The sequence below is a fragment of the Eublepharis macularius genome, chromosome 7 (assembly GCF_028583425.1).
Source record: "Eublepharis macularius isolate TG4126 chromosome 7, MPM_Emac_v1.0, whole genome shotgun sequence".
Taxonomy (NCBI): domain Eukaryota; kingdom Metazoa; phylum Chordata; class Lepidosauria; order Squamata; family Eublepharidae; genus Eublepharis; species Eublepharis macularius.
Window position 1 is genome coordinate 4,168,443 of NC_072796.1, and position 20,006 is coordinate 4,188,448.

The following is a 20,006-nucleotide window of genomic DNA, read 5'->3' on the forward strand; positions in this document are numbered from 1 at the left end:
TCGACCTCAGGAAGCAACTGATAACAGAAGGATGCCAAAAGGAAAACAAAACAACCCAGAAAGTAATTCAACACTGCCATCTTGTGGATAATTGGTGACATTGTAACCAAATATAAGCAGTAATGTGATTTTGGTGATATGAAATGGTTTAGATGTGATATAAATATATGAAATATATGTGTATAAGACAAAAGAAATAGTGATTGTTGGTTTTGAAGGTAGATACATTGATAGTAGGATATAATAACTGAAAATTGGTTGGATAAGAAATGAGAAAGTAAAAGAAAGAAAGAAAGAAAGAAAGAAAGAAAGAAAGAAAGAAAGAAAGAAAGAAAGAAAGGTCTAAAATAAGAATAGAAGACTGAACCTGGGAGAGGGGGAAAATGAGCAGGGGAAGAGGTAAAAATACGGGTCTGTCTTCATCTGCCCCTGCCTCCCCAGTACCAGCTAAACCTACTGCCCTCACAATGCAGGAAGTGGAATCAGAGGTGCAAAGGGCTCCAAGAGATATGCATAAGATAGAGATGGATAAAATTAATCTTACATTAAATCAAATGGTAAAGTAAATGGCAAATCTAAATACAGAAATGTCAGAAATTAAGAGGAAAGTGAATGACTTCCAGACACAAATAGAAGAAAATAAACATGCACCTCAAGATATGATGGGACAAATCCAATCAATAGACAAAAGATGTGTGGAAGCATGTCAGAAAACAGAGAAGGTAGTAACTAAACAAGACACTGCCTGGACTGCCCTAATGGGATTGGAGACGGAAAAAGCGGCACATATTATATGATGCCAGAATGTGATCGAGCAGCAAGATGAAGACGTAAGGACAGAATTTACAGAGGCCCTGGCAGAATTTTTGGAAGAGAAAACAGAGGAGATGGCCAAAGAAATTGACCTTATATACAGAGTTAATTTGGCGTATGCAAAAATAAATAAATTCCCAAGAGAGGTCCATATTAAATTTGTACGACGTGCAACCAGAGAACGAATATGGAACATGGTGCGGAATAAGAAGTTAAACATTCAGGACAACGAGATAAGGGTGCTGAGGGAAGTCCCGTGGAAAATGAGACAGAAACAGAGAATATACATACCTGACAACCCAACTGAAGGAAGAAATTTCTTTCCGATGGTTAATACCTGGAGTGTCTTTTCAATATGAAGGACAAAGATTATTTTTTATTTTATTTTATTTTATCGTATTTATATTCCACCCTCCCCGCAAGCAGGCTCAGGGCGGATAACAACATTAAAACATTTAAAACATTTCATTAAACATTAAACATAAAACATTTAAGATTTAAAATTGATTCGATATACAAAATGGAGAATTTTATGGAAAGACATGGAAAAAGAGAGAAAAGGAAGGATGGAAAGGAAAGAAGAACTGAGGAAGAATATTCAACGCTATTGAATATTATGATAAACATTGTGATAGGGAAGCTGGTTTCTTTTTGGTGGACGCGGAAAAAGCATCTGACAATCTGAATTGGGACTTTATGTTTGCCACTATGGAAAAGCTGCAAATGGGAGAAAAGTTCATACAAGCAGTTAAAGAAATTTATAAAGACCAGTGAGCAGTGATTGTAGTGAATGATGATTTGACCAAAAAATTGAAAATAAGCAAAGGTACAAGACAGGGCTGCCCATTGTCTCCATTGTTGTTTATTTTGATCTTGGAAATATTGTTGATTCAAGTACGAGAGGACGATACAATTCGAGGCATAAAAATAAAGGAATTTTCCTACAAAGTCAGAGCATTTGCGGATGATGTAATGTTAATAGTTGAAGATCCAATTTACATTATGCCAAAAATAACAGATAAAATAAAGGAATTTGGAGACTTGGCTGGATTCTATGTGAACAAAAAGAAGTCGAAGATATTATGTAAGAACATGACAAAGCAAAAACAGCAAGAACTAACGGAGATAACGGATTGCGAGGTAACCAATAAAGTGAAATATTTAGGCATTGAGCTGACTGCGAAAAATATAGACTTATTCAAAAATAACTATGAGAAACTGTGGCTACAAATAGAAAGAGATTTGATAAAATGGAATAAATTAAACTTGTCATGGTTGGGAAGAATAGCAGCTGTGAAGATGAATGTTACCGCATGTGATGTTTTTGTTGCAAACAATTCCAATTATCCGAGACTTCAAACAATTTGATAAATGGCAAAGGAAAATCTCAGACTTTGTGTTGGCAGGCAAGAAACCCCATGTGAAAATGAAAGTATTACAAGATTTGAAAGAAAGAGGTGGACTGCAACTGCCAAATATAAGATTATATTATGAAGCAATTTGTTTGGTCTGGCTAAAAGATTGGATAATGTTAAAAGACCGTAAACTGCTGGCTCTGAAGGGACATAAAAAATTGTTTGGATGGCATGCCTATTTGTGGTACGATAAAGTAAAAGTGGACTCTATGTTTTTGCATCACTATATCAGAAGAAGCCTTTTCACAATCTGGAAGAAATATAAGGACTATATGGAAGATGGTATCCCCTCATGGGTGGTACCATATGAAGTAATAGATCCGAGAGCTGTTTATAACGAACAACAATGTTTAATGTATTGTCGAAGGCTTTCATGGCCGGAGAATGATGGTTGTTGTGGGTTTTCCGGGCTGTATTGCCGTGGTCTTGGCATTGTAGTTCCTGGCGTTTCGCCAGCAGCTGTGGCTGGCATTTTCAGAGGTGTGGCACCAAAAGACAGAGATCTCTCAGTGTCACTGAGAGATCTCTGTCTTTTGGTGCTACACCTCTGAAGATGCCAGCCACAGCTGCTGGCGAAACGTCAGGAACTACAATGCCAAGACCACGGCAATACAGCCCGGAAAACCCACAACAACCAACAATGTTTAACTTACAAAGAGATAATATTAATGGAACATAAAATGTTAAAAATAAAAACGAAAGAAGAGTTATCTCCCCATTATGGATGGTTCCAATATAGGCAAATCAGAGATCTTTACAACTCAGACTGTTTAAAAGGAGGAATAAGATTGAAAAATTCGGAACTAGAAGAAGTGATTTTACAAGAAGGTAAAAAAGAAATCTCGAAAATTTATAAAATACTTCTAAAATGGCACACGGAAGACGAAACAGTTAAAGTCCAGATGGTGAAATGGGCAATAAACTTTCATAAAGAAATAACAATGGAATCCTGGGAGCATTTGTGGAAAAATACAATGAAGATTTCAACTTGTACTAATATTAAAGAGAATGTATATAAAATGATGTATAGGTGGTATTTAACACCAAAGAAAATCGCGCTAGGAAATACTAAAATGTCAGATAGGTGCTGGAAATGTAAAAAGCATGAAGGATCATTATATCACATGTGGTGGACTTGTGAAGTAACTAAGCAATACTGGGGAGATATAATTGAAGTAATTAATGAGGTTTTGCAAACCCAAATAAATAAGAACCCAGAATTGTTGCTACTGAACTTGGGAATGGAAGATGTTCCAATGCAGTAAAGAACATTGTTATTTTACATGATTACAGCAGCAAGACTTTTATATGCGCAGAAATGGATAGTGCAAGAAATACCAACTACAGAAGATTGGATTTACAAATTGCTGTACATGGCAGAAATGGACAAAATGACAAGAAAACTGAAAGATCTTGATCCAGGAGAATACATTGCAGATTGTGGGAAATTGAACAATATTTAGAAAAAAAATGGGATGTGAAGGGAGGACTGTGGCAGTTCGAGAACTATTAATTTGTGATTTTATAAATAGAAGAGAGAAGTAACTTTACCATCAATGGAAAAATTAGCTATTAATTAACCTAAGCTAGTATTATTATTAAGGAGACTTTATTAAAAATATATAGTTTAAATAGCGACGTAGAGAATAGATATATTAGTGGACTTGATATAGTATATATAAAAGAATCTGAATATGCTTAGAGTAAGAGATATAGTATATATATGATTTAGAAGAATATAGTTGAAAACAAGTTAAGTAATAAGATAGGTTAAGGGTTGGAAAGCTGTTGGAAGTCTACAAGGAGGGGGGAGGGAAAGGGTGGGGGTGGATATAAATTAGGTAAGATGGGGAATGTGTGTATTAATTATGTACTCACCAATAAAAAAATTTATAAAAAAAAAAAAGAAGAAGAGGTGGGAAAAGAAGATATTCAGCCTCAAGACAACTCAACAACATCTGAAGAAGAAGGGCCCTCTAAACAGAAGAGTAGGCACCAGAGTCCAAAACCAATACGAGACAGAAGGGAAAAAAGGGAAGATACTAAAAAAGGGAAAAAAATAATGGAACAGAAACCAATATCAATCTTTTCAACCAATATTAATGGATTAAACTCGCTAGGGAAAAGAAGGAAAACCTTCAAACAACTAAGAATAGTAAATGCAGATATTACGTTTGCAAAAAAAACATATACAAGAAAGAGGAGATCTCATTGGAAATACAAAAAAGATATCTCAAGAACCAGAAATTACCCGAAATATCAGAAAAAGAAAGGAAAAAATTGAAAGACTCCTTTACTGCAATGGAAGTAAAAGAAGCAATACAGAAGCAAAATAATGGAAAAACTCTGGGTCCAGATGGATTACCGGCAGAATACTATAAAGCAATAGAAGAGATTGTGAATGTACCATACCAAAATATGATTAGTATAACAGTGGAAGGAACAACATTACTGGAATCATGGACTGAAGCAACAATCTCGCTGATACATAAAGAAAGAACAGAATTGAAAGAAATTAAAAATTATAGACCAATCTCTTTGCTGAACTGTGATTATAAAATATTTGCCAAAATATTGGCTACAAGGGTGAAAAAATGTTACTAGATAAGATACATCAAGACCAGACAGGTTTTCTTCCAAAAAGGCAACTGAGGAATAATATCAGAGTTGCACTAAATTTGTTAGAATACTATGAGGCGCATCCAGAAAAACAGATGGCAATGACATTTTTAGATGCTGAAAAAGCATTTGACAATGTTAATTGGAATTTCTTTATTGAACAAATGAAAGAAATGGACTTTGGAATGAAATTCATAAAAGCAATTGAAGCTATATATAAGAAACAGAAAGCAAAAATACTGCTGAATGACGATATGACAGAAACAATTTCAATAGAAAAGAGAACGAGACAGGGTTGTCCACTCTCACCGTTAATATTTATTCTAGTGCAAGAAATATTGGCAAGAGATGTAAGGAAAGACCCGATAATAAAGGGAGCAACGATTAGAGGACATAAATACAAACTACAGGCATTTGCGGACGATCTACTATTTATATTGGAAGAACCATTAGAATCAATAGAACAATTAATAAAGCAAATAGAAGACTATGGAGGAATGGTGGGAATGAAGATTAACTATTAAAAAAAAATGATAACCAAAAACATGACTATACAACAAAAAACAGAGTTGACCAGAATAACAGGATTTCAACTAGGAAAAAAAAGAAAAGTATCTGGGGATACATTTGACAGCAAGATGTAGCTCATTAATGAAAGATAACTATGTGAAGCTACTACAGGAAATAAAAGGAGATCTGGACAGATGGAAAGGACTACAACTGTAGCTACTAGGAAGGATAGCAACTATTAAAATGAATATACTGCCAAGCGTAATATTTCTGTATCAAGCCATCCCTATATGTATCAGCAAATCATATTTTGAAGAACTAAATAAAAACTTGAGTAAATTTATTTGGCAGGGGAAAAAACCCAAGATTAGATTAAAAGTACTCCAAGGATTGAAAGAAAATGCAGGCTTCGCACTACTAGACTGGGAAAAGTATTAACAAGCGTGTGGTCTAGTGTGGATGAGAGATTGGATTTTATTGGGAAATTCAAGACTATTAGCCCTTGAAGGTCATGACTTACAGCTGGGATGGCATGCATTTGAATGGTATGGGAAGACAGCTGGACATAAATACTTTAAAAACCACCTGATAAGGAAATCCCTTATGACAATATGGGAAAAAATTGCATCGCAAATATATGAGAAGACCCCTCAATGGGTCTCTCCATTAGAAGCATTCACTCAACCAAATGTATGTTCGGCAAATAAAATTATTAGATACAAAGAGTTGCTAGATGATAAAGGACTACTAAAAACGAAAGAAGAATTACAAAACCAAGATGTTAATTTAGACTGGTGGTCAAGAGTGCAGATTGAATCCAGATACAATAAAGATTAAAAATGGGGGGGCTTTTATCTAGAACAAAAAGAGTTTGAAAAACAGTTATGTGACTCAGATGAAAAGTTGATAAAGAAAATGTATATCTTCCTAATGGAAATGAAAGAAAATGATGGGGTGGAGAAATGTAAAAGACTATGGATACAGAATTTAGGTAATGATATTGACCAAGTACAGTGGGATAAGATATGGAAAGTAAATGTTAAAATAACTAAATCTGCTGTGTTTAAAGAGAATTTATATAAGATGTTCCATAGATGGTATCTAACGCCAGTTAGACTGGCTAAAATGTTTAAAAATATGTCAAATAAGTGTTGGAAATGTAAAGAAGGTATAGGGACATTTTTCCATATGTGGTGGTCCTGCAAAGATGTACATAGATATTGGGTAATGGTACATAAGTTATTACAAAATATCCTACAGATAACAATTCCTTTGAAACCAGAGATTTTTTTTATTAAACTGTATGTCAGATACGAAGAGAGAGCAAGAACACTTAGTAATCCATATAATAACAGTGGCTAGAATCTTATTAGCAACCTATTGGAAACAACAAAGAGTCCCCCAACAAGAAGAATTAATAACAAAGGTAATGGAGACAGCAGAAATGGATAAATTAACACTGTTAATGAAAGGGCAAGTGGAAGATTTTTCTGTACCACGAGAACCCTTCTACAAATGGATGACAAACAACAATAACCAGTAAACATAAATATGATACTAAGATTAACTGTATAATGACATAATAGAGCTCACAATTGATGTAATAAGGTGGAATATAAGAGATAAAAGAAATAGATAATAGATATCGACAAGTAAAATGATAACTGTCTCATGTTTGTATATATGTGTTGGAAAACAATAAAAAATATTTTTTAAAAAACATCTTCCCCGTTCGAAAACTTATTCTGTCTATTTAAGACAGAGTTGAATGTTCATATCTGGAATTGGTTATACATTTATCAATGGCAATAAAAATTGCTTTTATACCCTTAAGTCTCATCTTGGCTGTACCATGAACAAAGAATAGTTTGTTGAAAAAATTAACAGATTACAGGAGTCAAAGGAACACCTCTAATAATGTAAAGAGGTGTACTGACAAGGTTTTACCCACTCCAAAGGATAACATGAAAAGTCAAAGGAGTCTGTTCAGTATTTCCAAAGGACAAAAACAAAGATATGTGTGCTCATGTCATATAGGTTGCAGCAGTTTGCAACTCTCTCATCATTTCTGGATATAAACTTTTCTTATAGTAAAATGAGACATTTATACTTTTAAATTCTATAAATATGCAAATAGTAGAAGTTTATATGCTAAGTTCCAAATTATTCATTTTATGTTGTTAAATCAGGTTTGATAGGAAAATAAGTAGTGAATACAAGTTGGGACTCACTGTAAGCCATTGATTTTATTGTCCATGTTTACTCAATTGTTATATATTGTCGTGCTTTTTGTTTTACTGTTTTCTCGTTTGAATTGTTATGGCCTATGGCTGTCAGGTTCAGAATGCTTCCCTGTGTATTGTAACCGAAGAGACTCCATCTTAATTCTCTTAGTGTTCTGAGTGCTTTCTTCACAGGTGGCAAGATGTTCCATAGCAGCTATCTCTCTCAAGAGGAATGTTTTGACTACAGCTTTTCCAGTCCTGGGAAACTTTCACTTTCTCAGCTTCAAAGGGATTGTTTTGAGAACTGTGGGGGGAGGCTGGGCCTACTGAGTCTTAATACTTTGTACTGTATTCTTTGCCCTTCATTCGTAACAATACACGTGTACCAGCCCAGATATTGAATCTGGGCCAGTGGACTATAATGGTTGCTTCTTTCAGTAAATCTTTTGAAAACAACAGACTCTTGTCTGATTGCAGAAGGTAGTCTGGATACAACTATTATTTAGCCACAGTTCTGACATTTTGTTACGAATCACATCTGTTCCAATGCCTAAACCGGAGCAGCCAGATACCAAAGCCGTTCCCGACAGGGACCCTTTGTTTGATCCCTATGCCTCCCCCGGTTCGGAAGGACTGGAACCTCAAGGACCTGTTCAAAGAGGAACAGGGTCTTCTGTTACTACAATATACACCCTCGCGCCTAGAAGAATGGATACTCAGCCCACAGCAGCAGCTGACCCACTGATATCCTTACGAATGCTGACACAGTGGGGATCGAGACCTAGAGACGCGAGGGAAAGGAGAGCGAGTACTGTGTTCACGCAAACCCCGATGGAAGGCCGACGGAATTTGGCGGTGATTGCAGAGCATCCCAGTAGCCAACCTTGGTACTATTGGAACCGTGAGGCCGACCAGTTGGAGTGGGATTGAAGAGCTTCGGATAGTACCAAAACGTGGGAAACGTCCTACCGCGATGTAATGAGTTGGGATTATACAGAAGTTGCTCCGTGGACGGGGCAACAAGATTCGAGTGAGCACACGTGGATACAATTACAGAGCTGAACCATAGCAGTTGATGCTGGAATTTCGGCGGTTACAGGATTAGCGAAAGGAATCCTGGCGGGGAGATCGCAGGAAGAGCAAGGTAACGGGACCCAGGGCATGGGAGAAATAAGACCGTGGCCCGGGGCATCCTATGCAGAGTATTTAGAGCCTACACAAATCCCTGGTGAACCTCCCCAGAAGTATGCTGAAACCGAGACCACGGCGGTGGACTCGAATAGGGTACAGATCCTAGAGGAGAGATTGTCGAGTATGGAAGAGAGTCTGGCCCATGCAGTTCATTTGCTATCCGTGTTGGTGGTTGGGGGATCAGAAGGAAGCCAAGAGACGGCCTCAGGCGTACAGAGTATCAGTCAAAGCTTGTCAACTTTACAAAAAATTATTCCGCGGACAGAAACGGGGGTACCCAATCAACCACTCCCATTAACTGCCGATTCACAACAACCTGTACAGTCACTGAACCCTACACCAGGGCCAGTCGATGAACAGTCGACCGACACCGAAGAAGAAGAAGAAGAGGATGAGGAAATAGTTGGAGGAGGGGAACCACCACGAGAAGAGCTGAGGGGAACTCCGCCGCCTCCCGGGGGTACCCCGCAGCACCCGCCAGGGGAAGCTCCGATCCTTACGCCCGCACCAATTCTGCCACAAGGACCACCAGCTACCCCCCCGACTACAACTGTACAGCAAGGGCAGCCGTTCCTGCCGAGGCTTGTAGCACCGATTGCACGGGGTACCACTCCTCGGCAATACCCGCTGACGGGATCGATAGGACGGGGTACTACCCCCCAGCCTCTACTGCAACCGGGACCGAGGGGACCTCCTCCCCCAACACAGCCTATTCCAAGAGGACCTCCTCCACCGCTACAACCAATTCCGAGGGGACCGCCGCCACCGCTACAGCCAGTGCCTAGAGGGACCCCTCCGCCAGTTCAACCAGTCCCAAGGGGACCTCCGCCACCAATTCAGCCGGCACCGAGAGGACCGCCTCCTCCATTACCACCTCAACCGAGACCCCAGCAACCTCCAATACAACCTCCCCCAGTACAGCCTCATCCACAGTACCCAGATGGGGGACCCCAACCAGTGCCTATAGAATATTACCCACGGCCTGCACCGGTAGCCAGACACCCGGAATTGCCAATGGGGTGGGTAAAACTGGAAGCCACATTCGACGGAGACCCGTCCAAACTAGGATTTTTTCTAGTACAAGCTTTACAATTCTTTAACCGTTGGGGACATTTGTTCGGAGATGAAGCCAGCCAGATCGAACACTTGGGGTCTCGCCTACAAGGAAAAGCAGCAGAATGGTATGTAGCCCTTTACGAATTGGGGGCCCCTGAATTAAACACATTACAAGGTCTTGTAGATGCGCTCCGCGCCCAATACGAAGACCCTTTGGAAGAAAGTAGAGCTCGAACAGAATTACAGTCTATTAGACAAGGCAGCACGTCGGCTAGAGACTATGTTACAAAATTCCGACAGCTGGCCGCCAAATGTCCAAGGTGTGAGGAGTCCACCAAAATAATTCTGTTCAAACAGGGCATGAATCCCAGACTATTGGACAGGGCCCTGATGCAAGATAATCCCCCCACACTTTTGGGGTGGATTCAGTTAGCTTGTGAGGTGGAAAATCGTATGCAAGAAGTACGCTTGGTTGAACAGCAACAGACCGCTGGGCACCGGCGCTCATCTGTACTTGTGAGAGGGAGCAAGGGTGCTGGATATGCAACTAGGGGAGCGAGAGATGCTAGATGGCAACAAGGATTGTGTCTACAGTGTGGCCAAAGCGGTCACTTTGCAGCACAATGTCCGTTCCAGCCTGTGCAAAGAACTCCGTTCCTACCAAGACGTCCAGCCCCCACCTCTCAGCCCACGCCAGCCTGCCCGACACCCGCTCCCAGACCGTCGAGAGGCAGAGGGACTTTCCGAAGAAATCCTCCCAAAAAAGGCTTAGAGCTCGAAGAAATTATGAACTATGATTCAACAGCCCTAATCGGAAAGGAAAACCCCGAAAGCCCCGCCTCGGGAAACGAGATGGATCTGTCGTAAAAGGACCCAAGCGGCAGATCAAAAACAAGTCAGTTCCAACTCCGGAAAGACCTCATGGGTCCATATTATTCATACCAGTAACGTTAGTTAACCCAGAAAGAAAAACACATATTCGTGTACAAGCCCTAATAGACTCGGGCTGCTCTAGAGACATTATTGCACCAGCCTTAGTAAATGGATTAGTACTCCCTGTAAAAGAACTGGAAACTCCAGTCATTTTTGAACAAATGGATGGCACTAATATGAATCCTGTCACTACCAAAACCATACCGGTCATTACAGGTATGGGACAACATTGGGAGACGAGATCATTCGTAATTAGTACTACAGCAAAGTATCCTTTAATATTGGGAAGTAAATGGTTGTGGGATCACAACCCCTATATAGACTGGAAAGCAGGAAGCATTACATTTTCCCATGAGAAATGTGCAAACCATCGTTGGAATCAAAACTGGGGCAAAAACCCTACTCTCATTGAACAAGCCCTGTTAACTCAAGAAGAACTCAACGAAATACCTAAACAATATAGAGCTTATGTCCAAGCCTTCACCGAAGAAGAGGCCAACTCCTTACCTCCCCACCGGAGGACGGACTGCGCCGTAGAAATTTTACCGGGGGCATCTTTACCTAAAGGCAGACTGTATCCTATGAGCCCAAATGAGCGAGAGGAGCTCCGCAAATTCATTGACACTAATCTTCAAAGAGGATTCATCCGACCCGCAAATAGCCCGCATGCTGCTCCAGTACTATTTGTCAAAAAAAAGGATGGGGGATTGAGACTGTGCACAGACTTTAGAGGACTTAACGCAGTCTCCTCCAGCAATGCCTACCCCATCCCACTCATCCGAGATCTACTCAACGTCGTGGCACAACGTAAGATCTTTACGAAATTGGATTTAAAAGAGGCTTACTTCCACGTTCGTATAAGAGAAGGCGATGAATCGAAAACCGCGTTCAATACACCCCTCGGCCAATACGAATACTTAGTTATGCCTTTTGGCCTGGCTGGGGCCCCTTCGGTTTTCATGTCCATGATCAATGAAGTATTGCATGACTTTTTGTACAAAGGAGTAGTGGTGTATCTAGATGACGTTTTAATTTATTAAGAATCTGAAGAAGAACATGTAGAACTGGTGAAAAAAGTCTTAACTACTCTAATGTGTAACAAATTGCCCATTAAACTATCCAAATGTGAGTTTCACAAGACGGAACTCACCTATCTGGGATATTGTATCTCCAAAGATGGTCTAAAAATGGACCCGAGCAAAGTGCAAGCTGTCCAAGAATGGCAAACCCCCACTACGCGCAAGGAACTACATTCCTTTCTAGGGTTTGCCAATGTTTATAGAGAGTTTATAGCAAACTTTGCTCAAATAACACTTCCCTGACTGAACTGTTAAAAACCAAAGACAAAGGGGAACAAGCTAAAAAACCAAGCGCTAAATTGTCATGGACACCCCAATGCCAAGCAGCATTCAATCAGCTCAAAACCCAATTTATCTCCGAACCAGTTCTACAGCACCCTGACGAAAATCGCCCATTTGTAGTGCAAGTAGACGCCAGCGATACGGCGATTGGAGGCATCCTCTTGCAGCGAGGGGAGGACGATGTGCTTAAACCCTGTGCCTTCCTATCCCGAAAATTTTCTGAACCTGAAAGAAATTGGAATGTTTGGGAAAAGGAAGCCTTTGCTGTAAAGGCGGCGCTCTCCACCTGGAGACATTGGCTAGAGGGAGCCCGTCATCCGTTTGAGGTCTGGACGGATCACAAGAATTTAGAAGCCCTACGCCTTCTGCAAAGGCTAAATGCCAAACAATTGCAATGGGAATACTGTGGATATTCCCTGTGGATTTTTTCCTCCTCCATTTTGCTGTTTTGCAAGGGAATAGCCATTTTGTTCTCCACAAACAATTGCAATGGGCAGAGTACTTTTCTAAATTCAACTTTACTTTGAACTTTTTGCCCGGCAAAACTAACTTCCTTGCCGACGCCCTATCGCGCATGCCTCAACATAAGAGCAAGAGGGAGGAGACCATAGACACTGTCTTTTCACCTACGCAATTAGGGGGAGTGGTTACAATGCGCAGTCACGCCACCCACCCTCCTCAACCAGACCAAGGGTGGAGACAAATACTGAAGGCTGAAGTGGAAAAGGAGGGGGGAAATGTACCCAAGGAAAAGTTACAACAATCCAAACCAGGAGAGTGGGCTTTGGGGGGACCGCTTTTATGTACCCAACAGTTTAAGAAAAGAAGTGTTACATCGCTGTCACGACGCCCCTACGGCTGGCCACTATGGGTACTTAAAAACACTCCATCTAGTGCAACGGCAATTCTGGTGGCCAGGCCTGCGCAAAGACATTTCCCAATATATAGCGTCATGCCCCATCTGTCTCAGTGCCAAATCACGCAAAGGCAAACCGCCCGGACTTTTGCAACCTTTAGAAACGCCAAACAGACCATGGGAAACCATATCCATGGATTTTATCACAGATCTTCCCCCCTCCAAGGGCCACACTTGCATTTTGGTTGTAGTGGATTTATTCTCCAAGCAGGCTCATTTCATACCTTGCACCACTATACCCTCGGCCCGAAAGCTAGCAGATATCTTCCTAAAACACATTGTTAAATTACATTCTTTTCCGTCAAAGGTGATTTCGGACCGCGGTGGACAGTTCGTTGCCAACTTCTGGCGGGAGCTTCTATAGATTATGGGAATTGAGCAAGGTTTAAGTTCCAGCCATCATCCTCAAACCGACGGACAGTCCGAAAAAACTAATCAAATATTAGAACAGTTCCTCCGCTGTTATATCAATTTTCAACAAGACAACTGGATCGATTTACTTCCCTTAGCAGAATTCTCATACAATAATAGCGTACACACCTCGACTGGAGAAACACCCTTCAAAGTAGTGTATAGCTTCCACTTCAAACCCTTCCCGTTTGAAGCGCTCCCCCCTCCTACTTCAGCGTCCAGAGATGTTTCTGAATGGTGGGGGGAAGCAGTTCAGCAATGGACTCTAATTAAACAACATCTTGACAAAGCCAAACAGGATTACAAAAAGTATGCTGATCGCCATCGTGTGGCCGAATGAGACTTACAACCTGGAGATCTTGTTTATTTGTCTACAAAAAATTTAAAAGTCACCCAAACCAGCCGAAAACTAGCATTGAAATTTCTGGGGCCTTTTCCTGTTCGTAAAGTAATCAATAAAGTGACTGTAGCCCTGGATTTACCAAAAAACCTACGCCATGTACATGATACATTCCATGTCAGCCTCTTGAAAAAAGTTCCCCCAGCAAATCAATGGCACACCCGTGCCCCTCCTATCCCTACTTTGATTGATGATCAGACCCATTACGAAGTGCAGCAAATCTTAGACTCTAAACTTAAAAGAAATCAACCGTTTTATCTTATCAGATGGAAAGACTTTGACTCTGGGTTAGATGAATGGGTGAACTCTGTACATGTTCATGCTCCTAGACTAGTAAAAGCATTTCATACTCACTATCCGCATAAACCAGGGGGGGGAGTTTTAGGGAGGGCAGAAATGTCAGGTTCAGAATGCTTCCCTATGTATTGTAACCGAAGAGACTCCATCTTAATTCTCTTAGTGTTCTGAGTGCTTTCTTCACAGGTGCCAAGATGTTCCATAGCAGCTACCTCTCTCAAGAGGAATGTTTTGACTACAGCTTTTCCAGTCCTGGGAAACTTTCACTTTCTCAGCTTCAAAGGGATTGTTTTGAGAACTGTGGGGGGAGGCTGGGCCTACTGAGTCTTAATACTTTGTACTGTATTCTTTGCCCTTCATTCGTAACAATACATGTGTACCCGCCCAGATATTGCATCTGGGCCAGTGGACTATAATGGTTGCTTCTTTCAGTAAATCTTTTGAAAACAACGGACTCTTGTCTGATTGCAGAAGGTAGTCTGGATACAACTATTATTTAGCTACAGTTCTGACAATGGGTAAGACAATAAACACAACTGAACTGAACTGAAGTAGTGAATATATTTCAATTCTTCCAAAAAATTCCATTTTTTTTTCCTGGAAAATAAAACAGTTTTTTCCCATAGCTTCAAAATTTCCAAAATTGTATACTTCTTTTCTTAAATATTTAAAAGTTAAAATAATTTATAAATATTCATATGATGAAAATTCTCTTTGACCCATTGATTTCATAATTATTCAAGGATTTTTACACCAATCCTCAAACCGTACTGCTTAGACATAGCAAATTTTCAATTATTGCAAGCACAGATGTTAAGACTGGGACTAGGATCTGAGAAACTCCCAGTTCAAATCCTCACTCTGCCATGGAAACCTGCTGAGCGACCTTGACACACTCACATGCCCTCAACATAATCTACCTCACTGGGTTGTTGTGAGGATAAAAGGGAGGGGAAGAGAATGATATAAGCTGCTTTGGTCTCTACTGGGGAGAAAGGCAGGGTATAAATAAATCTTATAAATAAATAAATGTTTGAGTAATGCCATTTAAATAATAAGTTCTGTTTGCAGCAATTTAACTTTTTTAAAAAATTGCACCCTACTAAAACAAAGACTGGCCATTGGCTTCACGGGAACGTTTTGTGCTTGACTGGGTAGCTGTTTCTTAATGGAAAATATGAGTTTTTAATATTGAGGTTTATCTCATGTGTCACTTAAAACTGTTAATGGAGCTTTTCCTTTCTGTATAAGTAGACAGGATTATAACAAAGAGGAAACAATTGAAATAACATTCACATTCCATATTAACATCTTGTCAATTAATCACATTAAATAATTTATAAAATACACAATTTGGTCATTTAAGGCAGAGAGGGGGTTTTTTTTTAAAAAAAAGATTTTTCTTTACGTTATTATTGTGTCCCTTGTAAAATACACGAATGAACCAAATTAAGAAACTGAAATCAAGAAACTGAAGAGCAACAATGCTCTAACATAAACAAACCTGCTAGATCTGGAGTCATGGAATAAGGTAATAAACATTCTTTATGCAAACATATATGAGTTTTGCAATCATAGAATCATAGAATTGAAAGGGACCTCTAGGGTCATCTAGTCCAACCCCCTGCACAATGCAGGAAAATAATTAGATTATCTTAACCATACTAAGAAGATTTAATCCACTGACTTAAATGAATTTAGAAGGGAGTAACCATTCTTAGGATGGCATTGTGAAGGGGGCATTTCCTCTAACCGTACTACATCTACCCTACTTCACATACATGCACGACTCAATACCATTAATACAGCAAAAGATGCTTCTATAGCTTAATGAAATATTGCATAAGCTAATGAAGTCAGATGCACAATTCCTCAACATGGTCCAAAAGAGAAGTCTGTACTACCCACACAATGCCATTTAAAGAAGGCAGGAAAAGTATTGATTGGGGGGGGGGGTTGCATTGTTGCTGGATACTAGAACACACTGGAGAAATGCTTGGAGAGGAGCCTAAATTTATTTTCAGTGGGCCATCTTTGATGCCTCAGTCCTGGACATATTTATTCAGAAAGAAGATCCACTTGATACAAACACCCAGGGCTTTTTTTCAGCAGGAACGCAGTGGAACCAAGTTCCGGAACCTCTTGAAAATGGTCACATGGCTGGTGGCCCCACCCCCTGATCTCCAGACAGAGGGGAGCTTAGATTGCCCTCCGCGCCACTGGAGCAGCGCGGAGGGCAATCTAAACTCCCCTCTGTCTAGATATCAGGGGGTGGGGCCACCAGCCACGTGACCATTTTCTCCGAGGGCAACCCACGGAGTTCCACCACCTCTTTTCCCAGAAAAAAGCCCTGCAAACACCTTACGAAGTTTAGACTTCATACAGCCCATGGCAAGAAAAAGGCTCCCAGAGAATGTAAGCATCAAAATGAAATGTATGAATTAGGCAAGGTCTTATTCTTTCACAAAAACGGAAGGAACTTGAAAACTTACATAAATAAAATGTCACCATCACGTGACCTCTGCAGTGATTCATTCACATAAAATATTAGCCAAGGACTGCAGTGTTGTGTAATAATAGTGTAGTACTTTAACCTGGGAGACTCCAGGTTTGAATCACCAGTCTGCCATGGAAGCTTGCTGGATGACATAAGGCCAGTTGCACACTCTTAGCCTCACCTACTTCACAGGGTTGTTGTGAGGATACAATAGAGGAAAACAATGTAAACCACTCTGAATTCCCATTGGGGGAAAAGGCACGGTATAAATGCAGTAAATAAAATATTAGGACCCCTCTCTCTGTGCTCCATACTACCTCTGTATTCTCACTGAAGGTCCTCTATATATCATAAATATAAATCAAACCTTTTAATTTAAGTGTCAATATATCAGCCTTTCAACTGGGGATGAAGAACTAAGTGTAAGAGTTTCAGAAAATGTGAAGAAAGATTAGATATTGAGAAATACAAAGACTTCCTTATCAAACCCCACGCTATTCAGCAGAAACCCCCTTCAGTATTTTCACACACAAAAAGAATAATAACTGTCATTTCTAACAGTTCCAGGATGTGACTCACCTCTCCAGATGAATTTGGAACCAACTCCTTCACGTTTCCCACTTCGCCATTTGATGAAAAGACAGGAACGTTGGGGCTGAAAACCATGAGGTCGCTCTTGGCACCAGCCTCCCCACTCACTCCTGCCAGGATGTGGCTATGGCGGTTGGAATACGACCAGCTGCCCACTTCACTGGCACACACCAGCGTGGCTGTGCCAGGACCGTACATCATGGCCTCCTTGGCCTGACTCTGGCATCGCAGCACCACATACACAAGAATCACCAGCAGGAACAAGCTGGACACGGAGCAGATGGCGATGATCAGGTAGAGGTTGGCGCTGTCTGCCAGGGGCTTTGTATTCCTTCCCAGCCCAGAGAGGCGGGCATCACTCTGGGCAGCCTGGGCACTGGCCACCAGTGAAACGCTGAAGGTGGCTGAGGTTGACAGTACCGGCTTGCCGTGATCCTTTACAAGTACCAGCAGACTCTGACTGTTGCCGCCCTCTGCCTCCTCCAGAGCACGCGTGGTACTGATCTCTCCACTGTAAAGCCCCACACGCCACGGGCCACTGGCTGCATCATGCAACTCATAGCGCAGCCAGGCATTGTAGCCCGAGTCAGCATCCAGGGCATGGATCTTGCCCACCACGTGTCCAGCTGCCACTGGGACCTTCACCAGAGTAGGGCTATCCTGGGATGGACCAGACACTGCCGGTCCGTTGTCGTTCTCATCCACCACAAACACTTGCACAGTCACATTACCACACAAGGAGGGCAGCCCAGCATCCTTGGCCCTCACCTGGAACTCCAGCAGCTTCAGCTCCTCGTAATCCAAGGGCTGCAGGGCGTACAGCTTCCCACTCTCCGAGTGCACCGAGATGTAGCTTGACAGCGGCCAGAGCTTCTCATCCAGCCAGTAGCTGACCAAGGCGTTCTCGGCCACATCTGGGTCCGAGGCGGACACCGTGAAGATGTGAGCCCCGGGAGGGTTGTTCTCCTTCACAAAGATGGTGTAGGAAGGCTGCGCAAAAGTGGGTGTGTTGTCATTCACATCACCAATCGGCACAACCAAGCTTTTACTAGCTGATAGTGAGGGAGTCCCTCCATCTCGGCCTGTTACTACTATCTCATACTGAGCCACTTGTTCCCGATCCAGAGGCTCCACCAGCACCAGAGAGTAGTAATTCTTGAAATTGGACACCAGCTTGAAGGGAAGCCCAGGAGGCCACAGGGAGCAGGTCACCTGCCCATTGACTCCAGAGTCCCTGTCTGAGATACTGATGAGAGCCACTACTGTCCCTGGTGGAGAATTCTCCACCACTGGCACTGATAGGGACTTTAGCGACAATTCAGGGGCATTGTCATTTGCATCTATGATCTCTACCACAACTTTACAGTGTCCAGCTAGGGGAGGATTGCCTTTATCTTCTGCCACAACTTGAATTTCCCATAAATTATTATCTTCGTAATCCAGTAACCCTACAACCTTGATTTCACCAGTGATCTCACTTATTTGGAAGACATGTTTAACTCTGGCAGAAACAAGGGTGCTAAAGGAATAAGCAACTTCCTTGGCCATTCCTTCATCCAAGTCTGTGGCACTGGTTGTAGTTATGAGTGTCCCATTAGCTGGATTCTCTGGCAACTGGACCTTGTAGACAGATTGATTGAACAATGGAGCATTATCATTTACATCCAGCACATTTATCACAATTTGGAGTGTTCCTGTGAGTTCTGGCTTGCCACCATCATTAGCTGTCAGTAATAAATGATGCACAGAGATGTCTTCTCTGTCTAGTGGTTTCTTTAATTCAAGCCCAGCAGATTTACTATGGTCTTCATTTGTTACGACACTGAGCCTGAAATAGTCATTTGGAACAATCTTGTACGTCAACAAAGCATTTGTGCCAATATCTGAATCAGAAGCGCTCTCTAGCGGGAAAGGAGAATGTGGCAGTCTTGATTCAGGAATAAGCAATGTTTGTTCAAGGACAGAGAAAATGGGGGCATTGTCATTTATGTCTGCAATCTCCACTTCCACATGGAAGACCCTCAAGGGTTTATCCAAGATCACCTCCAGGTGAATGGCACAAACAGAGCTCTTGATACACAGCTCTTCCCTGTCTATCCGAGAATTTACAAACAAAACACCATTCTGCATATTTACCTCAAAATAGTCCTCTTGGCCTTGGGACTCCAGCCGGAACATCCGAGGCATCAGCTCGTTCATCTCCAATCCGAGATCCTGGACAATGCGACCCACAAAAGTGCCGTGCTGGGATTCCTCAGGCACGGAATAATGGAGCTGGCCACTCCCCATTTTCCAGGCTATGTGAAGAAGAACCAGTTGTAGCAGCCGCCTCGTCTCCAAGGAATTTGTCCACATAACAACCATAGAGATATAAAATTAAGATGCTTCTAAATTGTCTGTAGTAAATGAAGTTAATATGGGTGGCTTAGTGAACCACTGGTGGTCAGGAAGTCACATCACTGACAGAATCTTATCGCAGTTGGCTGTCTCCTGATTTTTTTCCCTAAAGGTGCACAGCAGTATTTTTCAGTTTCCAAGGAGATTATTGAGGCAATAGCGACACCATGTGACTGACTATGTTAATTGCAGGCAAAGCTGTTTCTAGCTTTTGCCTGAATGCTTCTCACTTTTCTTTTAGGTGACTCAGTTTGTATCACTCACAGAAATCAATCATCTTGGAAATGTTTGTGGGAAAGGAAGACCATGTGATGTTTTGTGGTTCTTTCTCTATAGTTATACATTGCATGAGAGTGGTTTTGAGAATGTCTTTT

The 20,006-nt window shown here is 41.4% G+C and overlaps 1 protein-coding gene across 1 annotated transcript in view; it reads right to left on the reverse strand.

The window, feature by feature from the left end:
• The window catches only part of LOC129334058 (protocadherin alpha-C2-like), a 280,693-nt gene extending 261,094 nt beyond the window's left edge, over nt 1–19,599 (reverse strand). Inside the window, exon 1 of the mRNA XM_054985991.1 lies at nt 17,224–19,599. Within this exon, the coding sequence (XP_054841966.1) occupies nt 17,224–19,599 (2,376 nt within the window). The remainder of the gene's footprint in view (nt 1–17,223) is intronic.
• Between the last annotated feature and the right edge of the window lie 407 nt (nt 19,600–20,006).